This window comes from Cetorhinus maximus, chromosome 2 (genome assembly GCF_964194155.1).
Source record: "Cetorhinus maximus chromosome 2, sCetMax3.hap1.1, whole genome shotgun sequence".
Taxonomy (NCBI): Eukaryota; Metazoa; Chordata; class Chondrichthyes; order Lamniformes; family Cetorhinidae; genus Cetorhinus; species Cetorhinus maximus.
In genome coordinates, this window is record NC_135880.1 from 174,916,669 (window position 1) to 174,942,655 (window position 25,987).

The 25,987-nt window shown below is 45.0% G+C and overlaps 1 protein-coding gene across 2 annotated transcripts in view; it reads left to right on the forward strand.

The window, feature by feature from the left end:
- The window catches only part of palm2akap2 (PALM2 and AKAP2 fusion), a 351,062-nt gene that overhangs the window by 104,709 nt on the left and 220,366 nt on the right, over nt 1-25,987 (forward strand). For both annotated transcript variants that reach the window (XM_078570942.1, XM_078570953.1), the window contains exons 4-5: nt 9,821-9,901; nt 15,118-15,248. In XM_078570942.1, the coding sequence (XP_078427068.1) occupies nt 9,821-9,901; nt 15,118-15,248 (212 nt within the window). The remainder of the gene's footprint in view (nt 1-9,820; nt 9,902-15,117; nt 15,249-25,987) is intronic.

Below are 25,987 nucleotides of genomic sequence, written 5' to 3' on the forward strand. Positions count from 1 at the left end.
ATAATTTCCTGATTAATTCTAAATGGTTGCTCGCCAAGGACATGGTTGCACTGTGGATTAGATCGATGTTTTTCTAACTTTTCAGTACCTGGGTTCAAATCTAACCCAAATTGGTAGTTTTATTATCAAGTAGAGGCCTGAGGGATAACATGCCTGAGAAATGAATTAATCACACAAGCATTTATACAACACAGGTAACAACCTCCACAGTCCCAAAGCACTTTACTGTCTATGGAATACTTTTGAAGTGTAATCGTTGTTCTAATGTAGAGAACACAACAGCCAATTTGCGCACAGCAAGCTCCCACAAACAGCAATGTGATGACAACCATACCGATTATACTTTAGTGTCATCAGTTGAGGGATAAATGTTGGGCCAGGACACTGAGGAGAACTTCCTTGAACTCTCCGAAGCATCAGCAAGGGATTGGCTTGAGAGGGCAAATGGGGCCTTGGTTTAATGTCTCATCTGAAAGAAAGTGCCTCTGGCAGTGCAGCACTCCCTCAGTACCTCACTAGAAGTGTCAGCTTAGATTTTGTGGTCAAGCCTCTTGAATGAGATTCTGGGCCTGATTTTAACTCTGCATAAGTGAATAGGTTTTGAGCAGGTTAAAACTGGCCTGAGCAGATGAGTCAGTTGAAACTGGCACCTCCTGAGATTCTCTCTGGTACAAATTTGAGGCAACTTTGGGGAAGGGTGGTGCGGCGTAGGTCGGGGCATTCCTCTTCTCAGTAACTTAACCAAAATAAACTGCTGCATGTCTAAAATACTGATTTCTTTCCGTAAAATTATCGAATGAAGAAAATTTCACTGTCCTTGGGAGGGCCAAACATGCCTAACATTCTTTATGGGAACATTGTAACATCAGGAAGCCACTCAGCAACTCGAGCCTGTTCCAACATTCAATTAGATTATGGCTGATCATAACTCCATCCACTCGCCTTGGCTAACCTTTAGTAACCTTGGCTAACCAAAATACTGCTCGTTTTTCATCGATACTGAGAGCACAGCAGGCTTTCAGCAGCTGGCACTTGCCCAACCAAGCAACAATAAAGTAAGACACCAGTCTGCAATGTTTTCTAACCTGAGGAACAGGGTTCAAATTCCATTCAAAGGAGGTCCCTTTTTAACTAACATTTTAAGGTTTCTAACTGTTATCCTTCTATCTTTTACAGTGTTTTATATTGTGCCTTAATGATTAATAATCTATATGGTTTTTCTTCAAGCTCTAATGTTAAAAAGTATGTTTTTTTTTTAGCTATTTGTTCATGGCATATGGGCATTGCTGGCAATTTATTGCTTTTATCACTAATTTACCTTGAGAAGGTGCTGAGGAGCCACCTTCTTGAACCCACTGTGATTCGTGTGGTGAGGGTTTTCCCACACTGCTGTTAGGTCAGGACTTACGGGATTTTTCGAAAAGCCTAGCACCTACTTCAAACATGATTCTTGCTGACATTTTCCCAATATGGCATGTGGTGCACTTCCTGCCAAGTGCGTGCGCCCTCTTCCTGCCCGCCAATTTGGGCACGTGGAGGCCATGGAGCACCTGAAAATCAGTCGCTATGTCACCCAATTTCTAAGCCAAGAAACTGAACACCGCAAGTCTGGTCTTACAGTATATATATTTATAAAGAGAGAGAGGGTGCTTGAAATGTTGTCTGAGGTATTGAGTGGTGTCACACTGAGTGAAGAACTTATAATGTCTGCAATTATGAATGATGTGAAGTAAGTCACTAAAATAATGTAAAATTTGAAAAGGCGTATCATCTTGCCAAAATATTTTGTCCTATAATTCTCTTATGGATATCTGCATTTGTCACATCCACTTTTTAAATACTTTTTAAATCATTCTCTAAAGGTGAGCATCTCCGGCAAGGCCAGCATTTATTGTCTATCTCTAATTGCCCTTCAGAAAGCGGTGTGAGTCACCATCTTGAATCATCGCTGTTTGTGCAGTGAAGATGCTCTCACAGTGCTGTTCGGAAGGGAGTTCCAGAATCTTTACCCAGCAATGATGAAGGAACAGCTGGACATAGGTTCAAGTCAACATAGCGTGTGAGGGGAACCTGGAGGCGATGGCGTTCCCATAGCCCCCGCTGTCCTTGTCCCTCTAGGCAGCAGAGGCCACAGGAACAGGAGTAAGCCATTTCATCCTTCCAAACTGTTCTGCCATTCAATGAGAACATGGCTGATATGTCACCCTACTCCAAACACACGCCTTTGCCCCTTATCCCTTGATACCTTTGGTTAACAAAACTCTATCAATCTCAGATTCTAAAATAATAACTGACCTAGCATCAATTGCCATTTGCGAAAGAAAGTTCCAAATTTTTACCACCCTGTATTTCGTTTCCTAATGTCACACCGAAAAGGCCTAGATCTAATTTTTAGACTGTGCCCCAAAATGTTTCTCTCTATCCTCCCAGTTCCCTTTAATATCTTGAAAGCTTTGATCAAATCGCCCCTGAACCATTTACATTCCAGGGAATACAAGCCTACTTTTTGTGATCTCTCCTCGTTGCTTAGACCTTGCAGTGCAAGTATCATCGTGTTAAAGTCACGCTGCACTCCCTCCAATGTAACCTTGCTAAGGTGTGGTGCCCAGAACTGCTCACTAAGTACGGTCTGACCAGGGCTTTGTCTAGCTGGAGCATGATTTCTACCCTTTTGTATTCTAGTGCTCCAGATATAAAGGTCACATGTTAACTGAAAACGTGGGTACCACGAATGCTAGACCTGACCAAATCGTATGTTATTCTGGCTGCCATATGCTTAACAGGGTGTGTGATATTATTTATTACCCTGAAGATTAATTCGTAGGGAAAGGAAATTCAACTTCAGAATGAAAAAACTTGGCTTGAAGGTCTTTTTGCAAGCCCACCTTTCCAAGTTGAATTTAACCCCCACTGAGTCAAATATTCATAGAGATCCTAAACAAACTGGAACCGAAGAAAGAAAATGAAAAGGCAAAGTGGACACTGCTTGAAGAAAGCTCCAAACGGGACAAGAGGCTCGGGGTCAGATTTTTGCAACTGAGCTGGTAGCTTGAGTTGCTGAATTTACTGGCTCACCCAGACCCACCTCAGTAAAATTATGTGTTTTTTGCTCTCGGGGGACAAGTGCGGGGCGGAGTCAGGCCCGTCAGCCCCAGCGGCCATGGCAGCGGGCAAATGCTGAGGCGGGCTGATTAGAAAGCCGCCTCAGATCACTTTGACTTTGTCCCAGTTGTTTCAGGAGCTGTTAGGCTCTCTAAGCCCTCACCCTTCACACTCCCTTACCCTCCCACTCACCCCCCACAACCCCCCTCCTGGTTTGGCCCCTCATACTCTCCATGCCAACTCTATAGTCACTCACCCAGTATACACCATGGGCAGACCTCAGGAGCCATGTGAAAAAAAATCTTCTAACAATCTAATATAGCTCTCACTCACACTTGATTGTGAAAACAACTTCCATTCATAGAACTCATTCAAAGCTTTCAAATCTCGTGTTAATCTCTTACAAAAACAAACCTCTAGACTCTACATCAAAGACAGCTAATCCTTTAGTAGCCTCTTTAAACTGTCAGCCATACTGTGTGAACTCAGAACCCCTTGCTGAAATAATTGTAGTTTTTGAATCTCAGCCAAGCATCCATAATGCCATCAGAAGAAGAATAACAATAACCCTTGAGACATGTCAACAAAGAACTCTATTGAAGCTGCATGTCCAGGTGCTATTGGTTTTTCAAACCTTTAGCAGATGGCCTATCAATCAAAGCACTCCAGCAGAGAGTTTTTTTAAAAATACTCTCAGTGATGGTTGTAGCCTTTTTTTAAATTTAAAGATCGGGGGATTTTTTAAAAATTCAGGACATCACCGTTATAAAGACCTTATCTGACCTTCAAGATCATTAATGTCTACTGCATAAATTTGTCACCCCCACACTGCTGGTTAAGGCCCTTGCAGCAACCAAAATGGGATTCATTCAAACTCAGCAGAGTTAAAATGGCCCTGCTGAGTTTCAGTTGCTCACTTGTGTGAACCCTGCCCCCATCCACTGCTGGCAAAAATTGGATCTGTTGGAAAAGGGGGTGTGACTTCCACATATGGGCTCCACTCCCCATGTTTAAAGGTCCACAGAGTCTTTCCGACTCTGCAAAACATCCCGCCCTTGGCGTGACCAGGTCCTGCTCCCAAAGTCCGGCTGCTGCCCACCCCAATTTTCTCCCCAATCCACATGAAAGGCAGCCAACATTGAGGGTCATTGTCTCAATCCTTTTCCAGTGACCCTTAACTGGGATGTTATTTGGGTAATGGTGCCAATTCTGTCTGGTTTATAGAACATCTCCTCCCTGTTAATCAAGCTTATACTAAACCTTTTTAAAACATTTCATTGGCCTTGGCTGGAGTATTGTGTTCAGATCTGGGCACCGCATTTGGATCAAGGCCTTGGAATGGTTGCATATATTTACTGGAAGTGTACCGGGGATGAGAGGCATCAGTGACATGGACAGACCGGAAAAAAGGGGCTGAATGTTACCAACCCTTTGGGGGCAGGGTGGAAGGGGGAAGGCTGGTAAATTGGCATGCGAAGACATTGGGTGTCATGCCTGATGCCTTCCTGCTGCCTTGCCATTCCACGAGTAGTGGAAATGGTAACAGGCAGCCGGCCCACCCCAAGACAAATTGAACCACCTCCGCATTCATCGTCCTATGAACAATCACAGGCAGGCTCTCAAGTCTGGGAGGCCGACAGGACAGCCGCATCCAGCAGTGAAAGATCATCAGCTCCACAGTCAGAGATGGGCACTGCCCAGGTATTTAGGGAGGTACGAGGGCACCTCCATTCCTGGCGTCAGCCACAAATGGGGGAATATAAGAAAGGCATAAAAGGTAGTTCAGGATTGTCAGACAAGAGGGGAAAAGCACTCTGCACCCCACCCCCACAGTAACGGGCACTGATGCAGTTGCAGCCATTTATTAACACAACGCCTTCCATGCCTCCTAGGCTGCCACGTAGCGACCGCCTGCATTAAGCTGGTGGCCTCCACGTGCAGCATGGGGCCGCTCCACTGACAGCAAAATGCCAACGAGTCTGTCACATCGCCCATAATTGGGGCCTTAAATATGCAAACTGACTGAATGCCTCCGCGGTGCGGACGGCCAGTATGTTTCCCCAGGCCACCCCTGGAAAAGTTCCCCAGTAATGGGAACTGTGTTGGGGAGTCGTCCCGACGTGGATCCTTGCTATTTTCCTGTGACCCCCTCCCACCCCATCCTCCTACCCACCACCCCATGGCCAGGAGAATTCAGCCATAGGTTTGTAGAGTAAAGCTTCCATGGAGGTCGTCACACCAAACTCAATGTGGATTTGTGAATTAAGGTTAACGAGAACAAGGCAAGTTAGGTTGTCGTGGGAAACTGTTAACACACTCTGTGACACTCATGCTGTAGGATAGATGGAGCATTTATCTGAAGAAATCTTTAGTTTTTAGTCGTTCGGTAGTACAGAACTTGAGTATTGCTGAAAAAAGAGACATGTCTCAGCTTTTCATCTTGCACTCATCAGGAAACTCATTGCACATGGTTCAGCTAAACAAAATAAGTGACAGCCATTCCCTGACTCATTCCTCAAGGCAATGCCTTGACCAATCAGGGTCAAGCTGCCTGGTTTAAATTTCAAACAATGTTTGGCAGTTAACTGTCAGTCACCATCAGTGGTGCATTCTCCATGGCAACACCGCAAACCAACCAATCAGCACTCTCTTCACATACAGTATAAATTGTTGTTTTCCCCTTATAGTGGTATTCTTGCGAGTGCCCTCATGATTGCAAGACGAAAAGCTTAGATGTGGCTCTTTTTTTCAGCAATATTCTTTCCTTTTTCTTTCTTTCTGGCTGGGAAAGCAATAACTAGAGCACTTTCTATCAGATTCATGACTGACTTGGCAACAGAAATAATAATCTAAGATAATATTGGCTCCGATTTTAACCGTAGGCAGCTTGTGGGTAGATGGGTAACAACTTGCATTTAAATAGCGCCTTTAATGTAGTAAAACATCCCAAGGTGCTTCTCGGGAGAGTTATCAGACAAAATTTGACACCGAGTCACGTACAGAGGTATTAGGCAGGTGACCAAAAGGCTTGGTCAGAGAGGTAGCTTTTAAGGAGTTTCTTAAAGCGGGGGAGAGATAGAGAGGCAGAGGGGTTTGGTGAGGGAATTCCAGTGTTTCGGACCTTGGCAGTTGATTAAACAGCTACCAATGGAGGGGTGATGGAAATCGGGGATGTTCAAAGAGAAAGGAGGAGTGCAGATATCTTGGAGGGTTGTAGTTCTGGAGGAGGTTACAGAGATCAGGACAGGCAAAGTATGGAAGGATTTGAAAACAAGCAGGAGAATTTTTAAATGGAGGAATTGTCTGACTGGGACCCAATGAAGGTCAGTGAGCCCAGGAGCGATGAGTAAATGGGATTTGGTACGAGTTGGGATTTGGGAACGGGAGTATTGCATGAGCTCAAGGTTATCGAAAGTGTAAGGTTCGAGATATATTATGCAGAAGCACTTTAACTCCCAGGCCTCATTCCCCCTGGTCCACTTCCTGCCCAGAGGATAGGTGGTGTATTGTTCAATTGTTCTGTATTTGATTATTTGAGGCTGGTTGCTGATCTATGCTCACTTTGCTTGATTGGTTAAGCCTGGGTGTGGACTCAGAGCAAAGTAAACAGACACCACAGAAGCTTCTAGAAGCTGAGCCGTAAGCATGGGTACAGGCGTTTTGTGATTGCAGAGATATTTTAAAACTCTTGTAAATAAACCTGTTGCGGACATAGAAACTAGTGTCATCTCTGCATTGCTTTGAGGTAAACCAAATATATAACGGACGGGAGGTGGGCAGGAAGCCTCGGACGATTCAAGCCACAAGCACCGACGTTGGTTGGCGGACGAAGTTCCCAAGTGTTTCTCATAGGTGGGAAGGGCAGAAAGCCAGGGCTAGGGAGAAGGCAATGTTCCTCGTAGGACCCGCAAAAGCATTCCCGTGTCCTCCTGGCCTCACAAACTTTGGGGGCCTCGTCAACTTCCCAGCAAGGTACTGACGCTCTTTGATTTGACAAGAAATGTATAGCAGCAGACGGAGCCTGATGATGTCATTAGTCCCAATCTCCACATTTAAAGAAAGACCCCACTGGCTATTGGAGGACGGAATAGCCGCCTGTTCAGAAGTCTGAGTAAAAATCAGTCTGCGCTACTTGGCCAACTTTTCTGCAGATCGGGGGAGTTTTTACTGGCCACCTACCCAGTTCTTGCCAGGTGTCTGGTGTTAAAATTGCTCCATTACTGTCCTTAATAATATGCTTTAAAACCCGACATTATTTACTGCCTTCAACTAATTGATCGCCTGTATCTCCAAGCCTCAGGACTCTGTAAGGTCTCTGTACAGAGGGAATGGAAATCTGGACAGTGTTTTGACATTGCTTCTTCTTCATAATGTAAACGTTGGCAAGTGAGGGGGTGGGCTGCGGGGTTGGTTTATTTTAAGATCTACATTCTGCAATTTTCTGTTCTCTTTATCAGAGATTTATCAGGTGTTTTGCTGTGACCTTTTATTCTTGAACTCAGATGGATTATTTACTCACTAAAAAAATTGTTGCTGGCACTTTAAAGGCTGCTAAAGGAACTTACAAACGGCATTTTCACAATCCAGAAATATCTGCTTTTTTTTTACACTTTGACGAGATGTGATCTTTGTTGACTGTAGGCCAGCATTTATTGCTCATCCCCAATTGTCCTTGTGAAGGTGGTGGCGAACTGCACCCGCAATCCTATTAGGGAGGGGGGAGGCTCCAGGATTTTGTCCCTGTGTCAGTGAAGGAACAGCGAAATAGTTTCAAGTCAGGCTGGTGACTGGCCTAAGGGGAACTTGGAGGCGGTGGTTCCCTTGCGTCCATTGCTCTTGTCCTTCTAGGTGGTGGAGGTTGTAGATTTGGAAGTGGATTCCTCCAAGGTGGTCTTACCCGCAACTTGGAGGCTCACATGGCACAGAACAAGTTATAAATCTCTGCACTTCAGACATCACCCTTTACCTTGGCTTCCTTACCCTCCAGTAAGAGGATGCTCAGTAATGTCCCATGCCAAACATAATGAAAGGAGGTAATATTTGTTTGCAGAATTTCAGACTTTAAATTTTAGCAGAAATCTACGTTTATTTTGATGAATGACTGTGTTAAAAATAGTGATTTTTTTTTCTACCTTCTCGGGATGTGGGCTTTGCTGTCTAGGCCAGCATTTATTGCCCATTCCTAATTTCCCTTGAGAAGGTGGTGGTGAGCTGCCTTCTTGAACCGCTGCAGTCCATGTGGTGTAGGTACACCCACAGTGCTGTTAGGGAGAGAGATCCAGAATTTTGACCCAGCGAAAGCGAAGGAACGGCGACATATTTCCAAATCAGGATGGTGAGCGGCTTGGAGGGGAACTTCCAGGCGGTGGTGTTCTCATCTATCTGCTGCCCTTGTCCTTCTAGATGGTAGTGGTTGTGAGTTTGGAAGGTGCTATCTAAGGAGCCTTGGTGAATTCCTGCAGTGCACCTTGCAGATAGTGCACACTGCTGCTACTGTGCGTCAGTGGTGGAGGGAGTGAAGGAAGTTATTTTGTATTTTGAAGTCTTGCTTTAAATGGTGGGATAGTATAAAATGGACAAATTGGCAGCTTGTTTTGTATCGCTTCGCCATGTTACTTCTGGGGACTTTGGTTCACAAAGTAAAGCTCTAGCCTATTTCACATTTGTCTGCCTCTCAACTCTATTTCAGTGGGTAGCACTCTCCTCTGAGTCAGAAGGCTAAGGGTTCAAGTCCCACTTCACAGCTTGAACATAAAATCTAGGCTGACACTTCAGTGTGGTGCTGAGGGCGTGCTGCCCTGTCAGATGCGCTACTTTTTCCGATGAGCCATAAAACCGAGGCCCTCTCAGGTGGGCATGAAAGGTTCATTTTGCACTATTCTGAAGAAGAGCAGGGGAGCTTTTCCTGATGTCGTGGCCAATATTTAGCTCCCAACCAAAGTTAAACAAAAGCAGTTCATTATCATATTGTTGTTCATGGGAGCTTGCTGTGCACAAAATGGCTGTCACATTTCCAATCGTGACTACACTTCAAAAAGTACTTGGTTGGCTGTAAAGCATTTTGGGATATCCTGAGGTTGTGAAAGGTCTTATAAGGATGCAAATATTTCTTTCTTGCTCACAGCATAGCTTGAAGACAGTTTATTCTTTGATGGGATGTGGGTGTCACTGGCAGGATCAGCATTTGTTACCATACCTAACTGCCCTTGGCTTGCTCGAACCTTTCAGAGTCAACCACATTGCTGTGGATCTGAGTCTCATGTAGGCCAGACCAGGTAAGGATGGAAGATTTCCTTCCCTAAAGGACAGTAGTGAACCAGATGGGTTTTTACAACAATCACTGATATTTTACAGGCTAGCTTTCAATTCTGGATTTTATTAATTGAATGTAAATTCCATCAGTTACTGTGGTGGGATTTGAACTCACGTCCCCAGAGCATTAACCAGGATTTCTAGTCTAGTGACATTACCACAACACCAAAGTCTCCAAAGTTGTTCATAGCATGGCTGGTACAATTTAATGTTCTTACCACAATGATGCACTATTGAATTCTGCTCGTTATATTCCTTGATGATGCACATCAAAGGGAAAATAGAAGTATTTTGAAATAATTTTCTTGATAGATTTCTATTGGTTCACGCAAAGATGAACAGAAAGAACTGGGAGCAGTCAACCTCCGACCTGTTTAATACATTCTTCCTTTCTCTCTCTTTGAAGGAGAAAAGGCGGAGACAGACGGAAATAGAAGACAAGAGACACCAGCTTGAGGATAAGATACTTCAGCTTCAGCATCATAAGGTAGGAATGCTGATATCAGAACCATGCGGCATAAACTCTTTCACAAACCCAACACAATTATACTCATTCATTGCGCGTGTGGCTGCTTGTTTTGTGTCATTAAATACTGGCAAAGTGCTCAGCCTAGTTCACATTGCAAATGTTGTTATGAATTCTTCGCGTTGCTTCCTCTGTTGAATAGTTGCTTTATTCTGGGGCTTGGATTAGACTAATTTGGTGTTTCAATGTCAGAAATGGCAATCTTCCAACAATGGAGCTTTTTTTTTTACCCAGTTTCACTACCAAACACTTCTCGGTCTAGTGAGTACAGAAGTAGGCTCTCTCTCCACAATACTCTAACCATGTGCTTCAGCCCCAGGGGCTTCTCAACTCCATACAGCATCAACAGAGCCTTTCCATTTCCCCGAGCAGACATCTTTGCAGTCTATTCGAGGTCTCTGTGCTCCTCCAATCCTGGCTTCTTGCGCATCCCAGGTTTCCTTCGTCTCACAATTGGCGTCCGTGCCTTCAGCTGCCTGGGCCTTAGGCTCTGGAATTCCCTCCCTAAACCTTTCTGCCTCCCTAACCACTGTTTTCTCGAGCTATATCTTCTCTTTCAGGCTGTTCCTTAAAACCACCCTCATTGACCAAGCTTTTGATCACCTACCCATATCTCTTTAGTGGCATGGTATCCAATTTTATTTCATCTCCTTTGAAGAGCCTTGCAACATTTTACCATGTTAAGGCATTATATAAATGCAAGGTTTTTTTTTGCTGTATATCAATAAGATTTGCAAATTTAAGGCACGTTTCAGATGAACTATGAACAGTTTTGAGCCAACAACGGGGGAACTGGAATAAAATTACTCCTTTTCGCTGGAGCATTACCTTTACAACCAAAGAGAGTGGACCCATTAGTCTACGATGGATATAGGAACCCAGAGGGGAAAGAGCAGAGGCTCTATTTTTAAAACAGTCAAAAAAAAAATCCAGTGCAATATATCATGTATTGTAGAATCAGCCATGATCTCATTGAATGGCGGAGCAGGCTCGAGGGGCCATGTGACCTACTCCTGCTCCTGTTTCTTATGTTCTTCATCCTTAACTAGTTCCACATGGCATTTTTGTTTTTCAAATACTTATATCAACTTCTTTACGGCAATATTTCACAGGCAACAGGAGGAGAACGTGACTGCCAAACAAATATGTTACAAAAGTACTGCATACAAAATATGGATTTAATTCAAGTCCAATGAACACTCCAATAAATCTGTTGAGTGGAATGTTTGTGCATGCCAGCTGATGACATTTTGTGTCTATGATTATTAACCAATGATCATTCAGCCGACCAAAGGAATCGTTCTGCCATAAAGCAGGACCTAGCGCTGGTCTGGAGAGAGCCTTTTCAGGCCAGGTCAGATCACAGGAGCAATGGCGATCGAGCTAACAATGGCAGTTGCCGCCAACCTCAGAAATGTTGCTCGTATCAAACACTCGTTAGCAACTCCTCGGGAAACTTTTACACTAACTGCTAAATTCAGATGGAGGAGAATTTTGATACCCTCTTGTTGTTGTCAACAAAATGGTTCCCTTAATGCAATCGTCACCACTTACAGCAGCCCTGCTCATCGCCAGCAGTTGCCTATATCGGGCGAACGGTGCCAGCATTTCACACAAGCATAGGCGCCAATTACAAAGGCACCACTAAGGTCGTATTGAGAGGGCCTGCTGTTTCGGGCAGTTTGAGCAGCTGTCAGGTGGTCGGGGACGGGGCGGGGGGAGGTGGGGGGGAAGCACAGGTGGGGGGTGGGGTGCTCACCTTCCATCCCAATCCACGTTCACCACTGTTAGCCCTGTGGTGCTGTGTTAATACATTTGGATCACCACTTTACTGAGTTAAAATTTCTGAAAGATATTTAAACATGTGCAGTTGGGGCTGGTTCGGGAACCTTGACATTGATGGTTAGTATAGGCGGCAACTGGCTTTCAGTGAGAGAAGTAAGTGATTAAGCAGGCCGACAAATGGAGGTGAATTCAGCAAGCTTTGATTATTATTTCAGACCAGCATGTAAAGGTGCATGAGTCCACTGTGTGGACTTTTTTTCTGGATTTTTAACACCTTTAATTTTGTTTTTAAGAATCTTCAGCTCCCTGAGGCAGCTCTGTTCCTTCAGGGACCTTTCAGTGCGCACTCCCCAACGCATGCGCAGACTTCAGTGCTCGTGCTCCTCAGGCCCCCACTCCAGCAGTGCTGAGGCTCCCAGCACGCGTTTCACGCTGGCTGGCCAATTAACAGCCAGCCAACATGAAGTCACAGTTGGGGCCCAATTGCGGGCGGCGGGCTGTTTCCTGGGCGCGCCCGCTACGCCTGCCCGAGGGCAAAATCCTCCCCTATGGCATTTCTCCAGGGTGGCTCACAGCAGTGTCCTGGAGATTGATCTTCAATTCTTGGGGACTCCAGGCCAATCCTGAAGGCTTGACATGCCTAGCCTCACCCCACCCTACGTCATCTAGCCCCATCAGCAGAAGCTTCTATTCCTTTCTCCCTCGTGTACTTTTTTAAAATCTATTCGTTCACTGGATGGGGGAGTCGCTGGCTAGGCCAGCATTTATTGTCCATCCCTAACTGCTCTTGAGAAGGTGGTGGTGAGCTGCCTTTGCATTAAATGCATCAGAAAAATCGTGTTCACTGACTGGGTATCAAACCCAGGCTGCAAACAGTGAAAGCACCAACATTTAACCACCATAACTCCAGGGAATTATATCAAGCGGTGCTACTGGGTGGAATTAAGATCCTGATGCATACTAGTCGTGACTACATTAGGACAAGGAGAGAGCAGCGACTCAATCTTTTCTCTTTGGGGCTTTCCCCTCCTCAAGACTGTTATTAGGGAGCCTGATGGATTAGCCATCTAGCACACACAGCAAGCAAACTGCGTAGGCGCAAATGCACCCACTATACATTGTGCGGACTGTACCACGGATTAGTAAAGGCTCAGAAATGACACCCACATACAGTGGTTTGAATAAGATCACAACCTCCGATGTTGCCATCCAAAAATAATTTATGCATCCCAGTGCTTTCGGAACTGCGAGGCTGTTGACTCGCCCAGGCAACCCCTGAGTCACCGGGCGGGATTTTCCACACCCGCCCACCGCCAGGATCTTCCGGTCCCGCCGCAAGTCAGTGGACTTCTGGCTGGGGCACCGCCTCGCCCACGGGGGGGTCCCACCCGAGACAGGGCTGGAAAATCCCGGCCACTGTCAACGCCATGAATCACAGCCCAAGCGAGGAGGACAGCTTAGCCGTCACTGTCAGTAGATCGTCATCAGAATTCCGCAAATAATTGCTCAGGATACTGACTTTTTCCATTGTAGCTTGTGCCTTGTTTCTGCCTCCAACACATTCTCGACTGAGCAAACATTTGAGTAAAACGCTGGGCGGGGAACATAAGAGCAGGAGCAGGCCATTCAGCCCCTCAAGCCTGTTTGGCCATTCAGTTAGACCATGGCTGATCTGTACCTCAACTCCATTTCCCTGCCTCTGTTTGATACCCCTTGATTCCTGACAAAAATCTGTATCCGTATTGAATTTTTCAATTGAATCCCGGCCTCGATAGCTTTTTGAGGAAGACAGTTCCGGATTCCCATTACCGCTTTTATGAAGAAGTGTTTCCGACCATCAACCCGGAGTGAGCCATTTCTAATTTTAAGGTTTTGACCTCTTGTTCCGAACTCCTCCACCAGATTCTCTGGGCCAGGTTTTCATGGGTCAATGAGGGTGGGATCAGAGGTAGGGAAGGGAGGTGGGTCATGGTGCCAGCTGGTGTGCCTGTTTGCCAGCACCATCCTGCCTCCTGTACCATCTTCCCGAAGGCCAGATCAGGGGAGGAATGGCCACCCACTGTCGGGCAGCAGGCGACCAATCACTGTCAGTGATCACAGGGTGACTGGAATTTTTTCAGTTGGCCTGCAAGGTCTCTGTGACACTGGCTTTGAGGCCTCCACACCCCCTGCCTTCCCACCTGCCACCACCATGGTGGCCTCAACAGCTGTGGCCATTGTTTAATTCAAAAGGTTTAAAAATACCTAGAGGGCATCTGAAGGAGGAGGCGCCCCCGCACCCCCTCCCCCCCTCCTCCTCTCCTCTCTCTCTCTCTCTTACCTGAAATGGCAGGCTGCAGTTCCTTCAAGTGCTGAAGGGCCTCCTATTGGCCTTCAGCTTTCAGAACCCAGCTGCCATCCTTATTTGGATGGCGAGAGTACCCTCTGGCCACAAATCCAGGCAAAATCGACGTCGGGTGACTGCTCCCGACATAGTACGGGGGTCAGGATCTGCTACTGATGTCGGCGTTAGGGTCCTGACCCAAAACACAAAACCCTGTCCTCAATTTTTGTCTTTTAGAACGTTTCAACGCAGTAAAAGTTGCTGCATCAATGCGAGTTGCTGTTGCTGGGTTGTTCCTGGTTTTATTTAGCCTGGGCAGTGACCATTAAACAACCCAAGTTGACAATAGTTGTGTCTGAGTGGAGTGTGCGGCATTTGCCCTGCCAATGACACTTGACAGGGAACTTCTCCTCTAATTCATGATCAAATAAAACACACGAGAGCGGGTTGTGGAAACGTTTGCAGATGTGCCGTGTGCTAAAGTGCAAAGTTGCAAAGGCATCCCTCCCGCAGAGTGGCTTTCACAACTGGCGTCTCTTTGCCGTTCTGCCCAGAAAACTCCCAAATATGGGAATGTTGCCTGGTTAAAGCACCAGCCTCACGCCGAGCAGTGGACGGATCCACAGGACCATTCAGATCCATCCCTTAGCCCGTTTGAAAACCTGAAACCAGTCTCAGCTCGAGAAATAATATTCCCCGTGTGACCGAACCGTTGCAGAATTACAACAACGATGTCGTGCATTCATGTAACCCCCTTTTGGCGTAGTAGCATATCCCATGCGTCTCACAGGAAAGTCATCAGACAAACTTTCACACTCGAACCACATAAAGAGATATTAGGACAGGTGACCAGAAGCTTGGCCGAAGGGAAAGGAGCATCTTAAAGGCGGAGTAGAGAGGTGGAGGGGTTTAGGGAGGGAGTCCCAGAGCTCGGGGCCCAGGTGGTTGAAGGCACGGCCGCCAGCGGTGGAGAGGTGAAAATTGATGATTGACACCACTGGTTTTTAACTTGTCTGTTTTGCGGAGTAAAGTTTTTATCAGGTCTTTCTTCCCTTCCCTTCCCACCCAGTCCAAAGCCATGAGAGAGAGATGGCTGCTGCAAGGAATCCCTGCTATGTCAGCCGAAGAAGAAGACGCCAGGAGTAAGCAGCTCCAATCGGATGAGAACAAGGCAAAGAAGCTGGAGGAAGCCATCGGCAGGTCAGACGGGCAAGAACTAATAAAAGCCATTGTCGTTTAATGATCCGCTTTGCCCCCCTTAAAATAACAAACCAGGATCTCAAAGCTGGAGCAAGGGAGTGTGCATCATGAAGGGTGTACTCACATGGGAGATATATATCAGATGTAAAAGTGCTTCCCCACCTACACCCCCATGGGTCAGCTGATAAGGAACCCCCCCCCCCCCCCCCCCCACACCCCTCACCCACCCCTCACCCCTCCCAGTATTGAACTGATCCAAAGAGACAAGTGGCGGGATTTTCCAGCCCCGACATTGGCCGGCATCATCGCAGGTGGGCCGGGAAAATTTGGAGAACCAGGAATGAAAAGTCAACGGGCGCCCACGACGATGCCTGCCGGTGGTGGGGCCAGAGAACCCCCTGCCAAGGAAGGTCCCCAGGCGTAAAGCGGAGCACCACAGGTGTTGGAAACCTGAAATTAAAAACAGGGAATGTTGGAAGCACTCAGCAGGTCAGGCAGCTTCTGGGGAGAGAGAAACAGAGTTAACGTTTCAGGCTGATGACCTTTCATCAGCACTGGGAAAAGTTAGAGGCGTAACGGGTTTTGAGCGGGGCCTGGGTTGGACAAGGACAAAAGGCAAGTCCCTGGTTTGATCACCAGCCTATGCCAGGCTGTTGGTAGAAAGGTTAAAATTGTCCTGTTTTAGAGAGGTCACCAGGATTCCGTAGCAAAGTGCAACCATGAAACCCTCCAAAGATAACAGTTGGCTGCATAGTTGGGGCATTGCAATGGAGTTTAGAACCCATTGACTGGGGGAAGATAATATCAGCCACTCCTCACCCCTCTGGTGGAGATTGGATCAGTGCAGACTCATGACTGATTGGTCATGGCCATGGGATGCCCCGTCACGCCCAATGGAATCATCTGCCAACAACTGCGGTCCAGGTCAACCTGCAAAGACCAGCCACTTGGCCACAGCACTCAGGGTGTTGAGTGTGTGTAGAACCAAATTCCAGAAGGAGTCCGTTAATTTGGCAGAGGAAAGAAGGGGCAAAAAGTGGAGGCCTTTACACAAGGAGCTGGCAGTGAAGGAAAAGTTGTAGATTTTTTTCCATTCATTCATGGGATGTGGGCATCGCTGGCTGGGCCAGCATTTATTGCCCATCCCTAATTGACCTTGAAAAGGTGGTGATGAGCTGCCTTCTTGAACCACTGCAGTCCATGTGGTGTAGGTACACCCACAGTGCTGTTGGGGAGGGAGTTCCAGGATTGAATGAAAGGTTTCTGATGGCACAAACCCTAAGTATAAAACCTGAATATCTAATATCAGAACCTTATGGCTGAAATACCCGTCTTTTATTTGAGGGTCAATTTCTGTTCTCCAAATTGCTGTTGGCAACCGAAAATTGGTTTAAGTTTTGAATTTGAGCGACCTGTCACTTCTGCTCAGACAGTGACCATGGTCTCACCAAAATTACTTTAAATATTTTTCTTAAATTGATATCTGGGTCAGGTGTGCTCTCTGGCAACAACAGCTATGCAGTTAATGGAGATATTCTAACAAGAACTATTAGCAAAAACAATCCCATTTGTACAAGTAAGTTGGAGAAACTCAATATAAATCCATGTATGTATGTATGTTCATACCTTCTAAATACAAAACTTTGGTTTTTGCAAAGTTATTCAAAAATCTTATCAAAGGCATGTTTCATCCCTAATTCTATCCTGGTAGTTGACGTTGAATTAGTGGTTTAGGTCCAAGGGTATAGTGCACAGAGACACAAAAGCTAGCAACAAAGGCAGGAAACTAAAGGCCTGACTGTAATTCACATCCATCTGCCCAATACAGGGTCAGGACAATTGAACTGGAGAGGAGTTCACTTAAGTTAAGGAAAAGCACTGTTTAAAAAAGAGCCCTTATTTTTCTTTTTCCAATCTCTGTCCTTTGACACTGTAAAATGGAGGGAATGTATTCCCAAACACACTGAGAATGAATTGGTGCTTTTCTTCTGATAAATGAGTCCTCACTGAAAATATATATGATTACAAACAATGCGATTGTGGATAAAGTGAGGTGCTTTGCTGAGTTTCAATTCGAAGGGAAGTATCGCAATTCTGCTTTGAAAAGTAAATTCCTTCAGAAAATGGCAATCTTGGGTTTCCATAGGCTAAGTAAGGAGAAACTGTTTCCACTGGCCAAAGAGTCAGTAATCAAGGGACACGGATTGAAGAATTGGCAAAGGCAAATGAGGAGAATTGTTTTTTTACACACAGTGAGTTGTTATCATCTGGAATTCACAGTCTGAGAGGGCTTTTTTATCCATTCACAGGACCTGGGCGTCACTGGCTGGGCCAGCTTTTACTGCCCATCCCTAGTTGCCCTTGAGAAGGTGGTGGTGAGCTGCCTTCTTGAACCGCTGCAGTCCATGTGCTGTAGGTACACCCATAGTGCTGTTAGGGAGGGAGTTTCAGGACTTTGACCCAGCGACAGTGAAGGAACTGCGATATATTTCCAAGTGAGTGACTTGGAGGGGAACTTCCAGGTGGTGGTGTTCCCATCTATCTGCTGACCTTGTCCTTCTAGATGGTAGTAGTCATGGGTTTGGAAGGTGCTGTCAAAGGAGCCTTGATGAGTTCCTGCAGTGCATCTTGTAGATGGTACACATTGTTGCAACTGTGCGTCAGTGGTGGAGAGAGTGAATGTTTGTGGATGTGGTGCCAATCAAGCGGGCTGCTTTGTGCTGGATGGTGTTAAGCTCCTTGTGGGAGCTGCACTCATCCAGGCATTTGGGAAGTATTCCATGACACTCCTGACTTGTGCCTTGTAAATGGTGGACAGGCTTTGGAGGGTCAGGAGGTGAGTTACTCATGCAGGATTCCTAGCCTCTTACCTGCTCCTGTAGCCGCAGTAATTTTATGGATATTCCAGTTCAGTTTCTGATCAATGGTAACCCCCAGGATGTTGATAGTGGGGGCATCAGCGATGGTAATGTCATTCAATGTCAAAGGGTGATGGTTAGAATCTGTCTTGTTGGAGATGGTCATTGCCTGGTGGTGCAAATGTTACTTGCCACTTGGCAGCCCAAGCCTGGATATTGTCCAAGTCTTGCTGCATTTGGACATGGACTGCTTCAGTATCTGAGGAGTCGCCAATGGTGCTGAATATTGTACAAACATCAGCGAACATCCCCACTTCTGACCTTATGTTGGAAGGAAGGTAATTGATGAAGGAGCTGAAGATGGTTGGGCCTAGGACGCTACCCTGAGGAACACCTGCGGTGATGTCCTGGAGCTGAGATGACTGACCTCCAACAACCACAACCATCTTCCTTTGTGTTAGGTATGACTCCAACCAGCGGAGAGTTTTCCCCCTGATTCCCATGAATCTAGTTTTGCTAGGACACCTTGATGCCACACTCGGTCAAATGCAGCCTTGATGTCAAGGGCAGTCACTCTCACCTCACCTCTGGAGTTCAGCTCCTTTGTCCATGTTTGAACCAAGGCTGTAATGAGGTCAGGAGCTGAGTAGCCCTTACAGAACCCAAACTGGGTGTCAGTGAGCAGGTTATTGCTAAGCAAGTGCCGCTTGATAGCACTGTTAATGACACCTTCCATTACTTTCCTGATGATCGAAAGTAGACTGATGGGGCGGTAATTGGCCGGGTTGGATTTGTCCAATTTGGACATCTCTTCCAAAGAGCCGGCACAGGCAAAATGGCCCTAATGGCCTCCTTCTTTGCTGTACGATTCTTTGATGCACCTTCACACAATTATATGTGCACATGATTGGAGCTTGTCTTGTGAGAGTCCATCAGGGGAATCATCTACTGATTATCTTTGATGGCAGCCTGACCACAATGGAAAAGGAAACAGCGGGATGGAGAGAGTCTATAGCTAGAGTCGGTTAATGGATTCATAAAACCCATAAGGCTTGAAACATTTCAGATTCTATAAGTGAGACAGGATAGGCCTGACTGTTCAGATGGTGTGTTTACATAAGTCAGAAGAACTGAAAATAATTCCAATCCATTATATGCCCTGTTAAAGATGGTGTTGGATACATGGAATTGGTTTAAATAAATTAGCCTTAATTTATCTGGATTAGGAGTAGCAACGGCAAGTTTAATGCAACCTAATAGTGGCAGCAATGGAGGGGGAAAAAGTTTTGGGCCATTTCTTGCACAAGCTAACCAGATGAACTGTTTCATCTGTTGAATGCCTGCATAAGAAGATTGACAAATAAAATGATTTAGCTTTAAGGTTAAACACCAATACATAAAGCATGGAAAAGGTAGTCCACTCAGAAGATCCATCACCCCCCTTCCAAAAGTCATGTACCATCTGCTTGACCATGAAGTCCACTCCTTGTTTAATCATCAGGAAGAAAATGGAGAAGGAACAAACTTGAATTACTGTAGCACCTTTCACAGCCTCAGGACACCCCAAAATGCTTAACAACCAATGAAGTGTTTTTAAAGTGTAGTCACTGTTGCGGCAGCCAATTTGTGCACAGCAAGCTCCCACAAACAGCAGTGAAATAAATGACCAGATCTTTCATTTTGAAGTGCTAGTTGAGGGGTAAATGTTGGCCAGGACGCCAGGAGAACTTTCCTGCTATTCTTCAAACAGTGCCGTGGGATCCTTTAATTCCAGTCAAGAAGGCAGCAAGGGCCTTTAATTTAACATCTCATCCAACACTCCTTTAGTACTGCAGTGGTACAACAACCTAGATTATGTTCTCAAGTCTCAGGATTGGAAAATGAACCCATGACCTTCTGACCCAGAGGCGAGAGCGCTACCCACGAAGCTGCAGCTGACACCTCACTGGGAACATTCAACAAACCTCCTTTTCCCCAAAAGACAGGCAAGGAATGTTCCATAATATTTAGGGTAATTCGAGCTCCAAATGGGGAGTGTGGTCAGAGAATCAGTGCCACAGTGTTCTAGACCCATTTCTGACCTAGGCTGCTTTCCACAGGTGACGTTTCTATGGTCCCAGCAGCACAAAAACCACTCGGTTCCAAGAATTATTTTATCATGCCTAGCTAAACAGAAAAGAAATCTTGTGCAGTGGGTAACGTCCCTGTCCCTGAGCCAGAAGCTCTGGGGTTAAATCCCATCCCAGGACTTGATGGCCAAGGAAGGTGCATTCATAGTGCGACCAAACAGGTTGAGTGACAACCTGCAAATCCTTCCAACACACACTCCAATGGCAGGCGGTAAGAGCGGGAGAGATTCCTGGTCAGCCATGTGATGGAAAGAAAGTTGGAGCCTCTACCATCACTATCCATAGCTCCGGACTACAACATGCATGGAAAAGTGAATGTTGCCACAGCAACTCGGACTCCCCGAGTGAACTGCAGCACCACCACCACCATCTAGACTTAGGTTTATAAAAATACATCTTTCTATGCCTAACTGCAGGCGTGTCCAGTTCTTCAAGCAGCCAATCCAAGCGACAGTAGCTACTTTTACCAAACAAGAATCCCACATATCTTTTAGGCTGCTCGCTAGACTGAGTTTAGGCATTAGTATTGATATAATTCACATTGCGTCTTGCTCTGTCAAAAATAGAGTTGACCTCGTTTTGACCCGGCAGCGTGGAAATGCATCTCATCGAATGACATAGCATTACAGCCCAGGAACAGGCCATTCAGCCCAACAGGTCTATACAGGCGTTTATGCTCCATACGTATCTCTTCCTACTCCTCTTCATCTGACCCTATCAGCATATACCCTCCCATTCCTTTCTCCCTCCGGTGTTTAGCCAGCATTTCCTCAAGTGCACCTATGCTTTTCGCCACAATCACTTCATGTGGTAGCGGGTTCCTCATTCTCACCACTCTCTGAATAAATAAGTTTCTTTTGGCTCCCTTAATGGATTTATTAGCGACGATCTTATATTCATGGCCTCTAGTTTTGGAATCACCCACAGTTGGAAACATCTCTCATTACTTTATCACGTAAAAAGGTCTAAAATGGGTGTAATACAGCTTGAGTATCGTTAACCGAAACCCTCAGGGCCGATTGCATTTTGGATTTCAGATAATTTCAGTTTTCGGATAGCGCATATAAACTTACATTACAATAGCCTAAGCCTGGGCTAGCTTTAGTCTAAAGTAAATAAAATGGCTAGAAAAGTAAGATGTATCATTGAATAATAAATACAGGATACCTGTAATAAGCTTCTTCTCGACATGTTTACCACAAAAATAACAAGGTAAACAGTGCAGACAAACCATGAGACTTCCCGCACTAAAGGTTGATGAGATTCAAAAAAAGTATGGTTTTTGGACGTGTCTGTTTTTCAGGTTCACCTATAAAGGATATTCGACCTGTACCCTATGATTATTTTCCACAGAGTTTACCTTGACACCTTTCCTATTTGACCTGCATTGTTTGACTTATTTTTAGTTCTATGTCAGAAAGAGCCTAAATAAGACTCAAATGTTGAAAGCAAAATACTGCGGATGCTGGAAATCTGAAATTAAAACAGAAAATGCTGGAAAAGCTCAGCAGGTCTGGCAGCATCTGTGGAGATAGAGGAGCCTGAAGAAGAGTCATACAGACCTGAAACGTTAACTCCGTTTTTCTCTCTCCGCAGATGCTGAAAGACTCAAATGTTGTTCATTTATGTGAAATGAGTAGTTTGCGCGGTGAGTTGTTACGATCTGGAATGAAAGCCTGAAAGGGCGGTGGCAGCAGAGTCGGTAGTCACTTTCAAAAGGAACTTGAGTAGATGATTGAAAAGGAAAGGTTTACTTGGCTATGGGGAATGAGCAGAGGAAATGGAGTCAGGTCAGTTGATGGCAGGAGGCCAACATAACAAAACTTCCAGGGATCAGCCCAATCAGATTCATTTGTCACAGACTGCCTCACTCCAACCCAAACCATATCTGACCCAACAGATGTGCACAATGTAGCAATGAATACCATCTTACCAGCTTGTGTGGGGCATTTATAGAATTGTTTGTCAGCACCTCATTACTTCCATTGCAGGAAACCAGTGGTCATGGGTCTATGAAAAGACTTGCCAAAGATAGTTACTGGATATAGTATGATTCCAGTAAACCGTGCCGTGTAACAGTTATGGCCCAATAATGAGATGTTAACCTCTTCTGGTGCATGGCTGACAGACTACACAATGCTATCATCTGATTTAGAGCCACAATTTGTGAGGAATTTGAGTGAGGTTTCGTGGTTACTGTAAGGGCACTAGAAAGTAATAGATCTGCTGGAATAGGCAGCAATGAAATCGGAACAGCATATAAAACTGTCTGTGAAGAGACCTGTTGAGATTTCAACCATTTGACTTCAGTCATGTATTCTGACTGGATGCCTGTCAGCTTCCTGATGAAGGGAATGTTGGTTTGATGCCCTAAGGGGATAATTAGGGATAAGTTGGATGTGGTTCATTGGTATCATTAAAGATTTGAAAGCACCACATGACACCAGACCAGCATATTGGCTGTAGGTCAGAAGGAATGGGTTACACTAGCTGAGAGAGGCCATTCTGCAGGCACATCCTCAGGAATTGATAATAATATCAGCCAAAGCTGGTGTAATTCTTTTCAGAAAGTAATATGCTGTACATATCAAACTTGGGGGACAAGCGCAACTGGAGATGGATGACATTTTTTGTGTATAGATATCCCACAACCATGGAAAGTTTTGCAAAGAGACAGAAAGACTTGTATTTATTTATCACCTTTCATGACCTCAGGATGCCCAAATGTACTTTACAGCCAATTGAGTATTTTAGAGCACAAAATCTAGGCTGACACACCAGTGCAGTACTGAGGGAGTGTAGTATGTTGTAATGTAGGAAACACAGCAGTCAATTTACACACAGCAAGCTCCCACAAACAGCAATGTGATAATGACCAGATAATCTGGTTCAGTGGTGTTGGTTGTAGGATAAATAGTGAGAACTCCCCCACTCATTTTTGAAATAGTATCATGAGAGCTTTTACACCTGCCTCAGTTTAATGTCCCATCCGAAAGACAGTGCAACACTCCCTCAGTACTGCACTGGCGTGTCAGCCTAGATTTTGTGCTCAAGTCACAGGAGTCGGATTGAACCCATAAACCTCTGACCTCATGGCAAGACTGCTGCCAACACAGTAAACAGATTACTTGCAGTTTGGAAAGGCATTTGGCTGGGCCAGGGGTAGGTGCGGGTGCATGGAAGAATACAGCTGGCACTTGGCCAGTTTCTAACTAGTCCAGCATAAGTTTAATATTTACTACCAGTTGCTGGTTGATCATAGAATCATGGAATAATACAGCAGAGGAGGAAGCCATTGGACCCATCGAGTCTGCACCAGCACTTTTATTGAAGAGCAATGCAATTAGTCCCACACCCCACTCTTTCTCCATATCCCTAGTCTTAACCAGCAATACAGTGACCATATTCTTGATATTGCACAGGAAAGATAACATTAAAAAAAACCACTATTGCTGGTTAAAGCTATCAGCTAGCAGCCAGTGGTGATTTGAAACACTAGTCAGGATGGTGGTAAACTAGCCAAGGCTGGCGGCTTACTTTGTCAGGATGGTGAAAGCTAGTCAGGATGGTTAAAAAGCAACTAGTCAGGAGGGTGAAAAACTAGCCAGTGCAGTGAGTAAGGATGGCAAAAAACTAGTCAGTGTGCTGATTTACTAGTCAGAATGGTGAAAAACTAGTCAAAGTGGTGAGTAACTAGTCAGTGTGACAACACACTAAAAGAAAGTAAATACCTAAAAATGGCGAGTGCTAAAGTTAACAGTGAAACAGGATTACAGACTAAATGGAGAAATGAAAAGCAATCGAAACAGTTCAGTTCTATTTTTAATCTGTAAACTTTTCTCTAAGTATTTGTAGTTTGATTAAATATTTTGCTCAAGGTCATTTAATGACATCGACACTGCATTCTTAGTCTGAGGACAATGCCTTTGCTTAATGGAAGCATTCTATTTTTAGTAGTATAATGGGTTGCAGATTGGTAAGGAATTGGAAACAAAAAAAAAGGAAAGTTATGGAAAAGCAGGATGCATACTCCAGCTCCATGAAGGCAGATTCGGGTGACATATTTATTTTTTTGCAGGGCTTAAGTGTAATTCAATGTATGTTTTTCCCTTCCATTCTCTAACCAAAAACCTTGCTGTGGATCTGTGTACCAACTCTCTGCTAAAAGCTGCCTAGATCAAAATGACTGACTTCCACTCCGTTCCAAAGCACATTCATGATGCAAAGGGTCTAAATAACTTCAAATAGCAGCTTTAAAGCATTAAGAAACAAAGTACTTATAACATGCTTGCTAGCTTATTTTTTATTTTTGTTTGCCTGTCTTATTTTCATATGGGGACTTCAATTCAAAAGCAATTTAATGTACATGTATTTAAATAGAATTATTTGGCTATTTTGCCCAATTGTGTTGGCCTTTATTGTCCATGGGAGCAAGGTAGTTCTAATTTACATCTACCCACTATGTTCTGAGATTTTTTATCCCTTTCACATCAGCCACTGATCCAATCTAACCTTGAATGTTGGAACATTTTCTGCCAAAGCTATTAACCCTGGAAGTGAATCACAACTCCCTGTGTACAGAAGGACTGCTTGTTCTGTTTCAATTCTCTTATATTTAATCTATGGACCCCTCGAGGTACAGAAAATGATCTACATCCTTCTACCCTCTCCCGCATTCATAACTTTAAATGCTGCTATTATATCAGCCGGTAGTGTGTGTTCTGATAAAGAAAACGCCTCAGTTGATTTCAAATGATATTGGGCTGAGGACGAGAAAATTGGTGCCTCGTGGATGCGAGTTCTTGCTTTCTTTCTTCAGAATAGGAATGGAAAATAAAAAGTCATCCAGCAAGGTCAGTAAGAATGTAAAGTATGGTGTACTTGTGGCAAAAATTAGAATGGCTCTTACCGCTTTGAAAATAACCTGTGATGAGGAAGAGCTATACCGTGAATTACTGTACTGTGCTGATTAATGACAGCCAATGCCTCTAAACCCATTGCCATTAGCTTCACAAAGACAGCAACTTGCCTTCGATTCTCCCTGTGAGATTCATGGAGCTGCTACATTTGCACGTTAATTGCCAACTAAACTAAGCAGAAAGTTTGGGGGCAAGATTAACAGCCCATGTACCCTATTAATGAGGTGATTTATGTTCCTGCATTTTAAACTTTGAATTAAAAATTTATCTTACTTTTTCATGCTATCTGTTTCTTCTCTCTTTCCCAATCAAATCTTACTTTCCCTCTCTTTATTTCTCTTTCCGTACCTGATTTGACACGGGTGTCTTGGGGCACAAGTGGGTAGCATCCCTTCCTCTGAGCAGAAGCTCCAGGTTTGAGTCCCACTCCAGGACTTGACGGCCAAGGAAGGTGCATTCATAATAACTTGGCCAAACAGGTTGAGTATCAACCTGCAAACCCTTCCAACACACACCAATGACAGGCGGTAAGAGCGGAAGAGATTCCTGGTCAGCCATGTGATGGAAAGAACTTCGGAGCCTCTACCTTCACTATCCATAGGCTCCAGGCCACAACATGAAAAAGTGTATGTTGCCATAGCGACTTGGACTCCCTGAGTGATCAACTGATTTGTATCTAATTCACCATATTTCTTCCTCCGTTTATTCCTTTATTTTTAAATCTCATTGGTTAAGGAAATAGCCTGTTGACCCCATCATTCACTGAAGTCCCAGAAGCCCTGGTGCCCTCATGGCACTGCATCAGTTCCCACTTCCAGTAAGTTATAGCACCA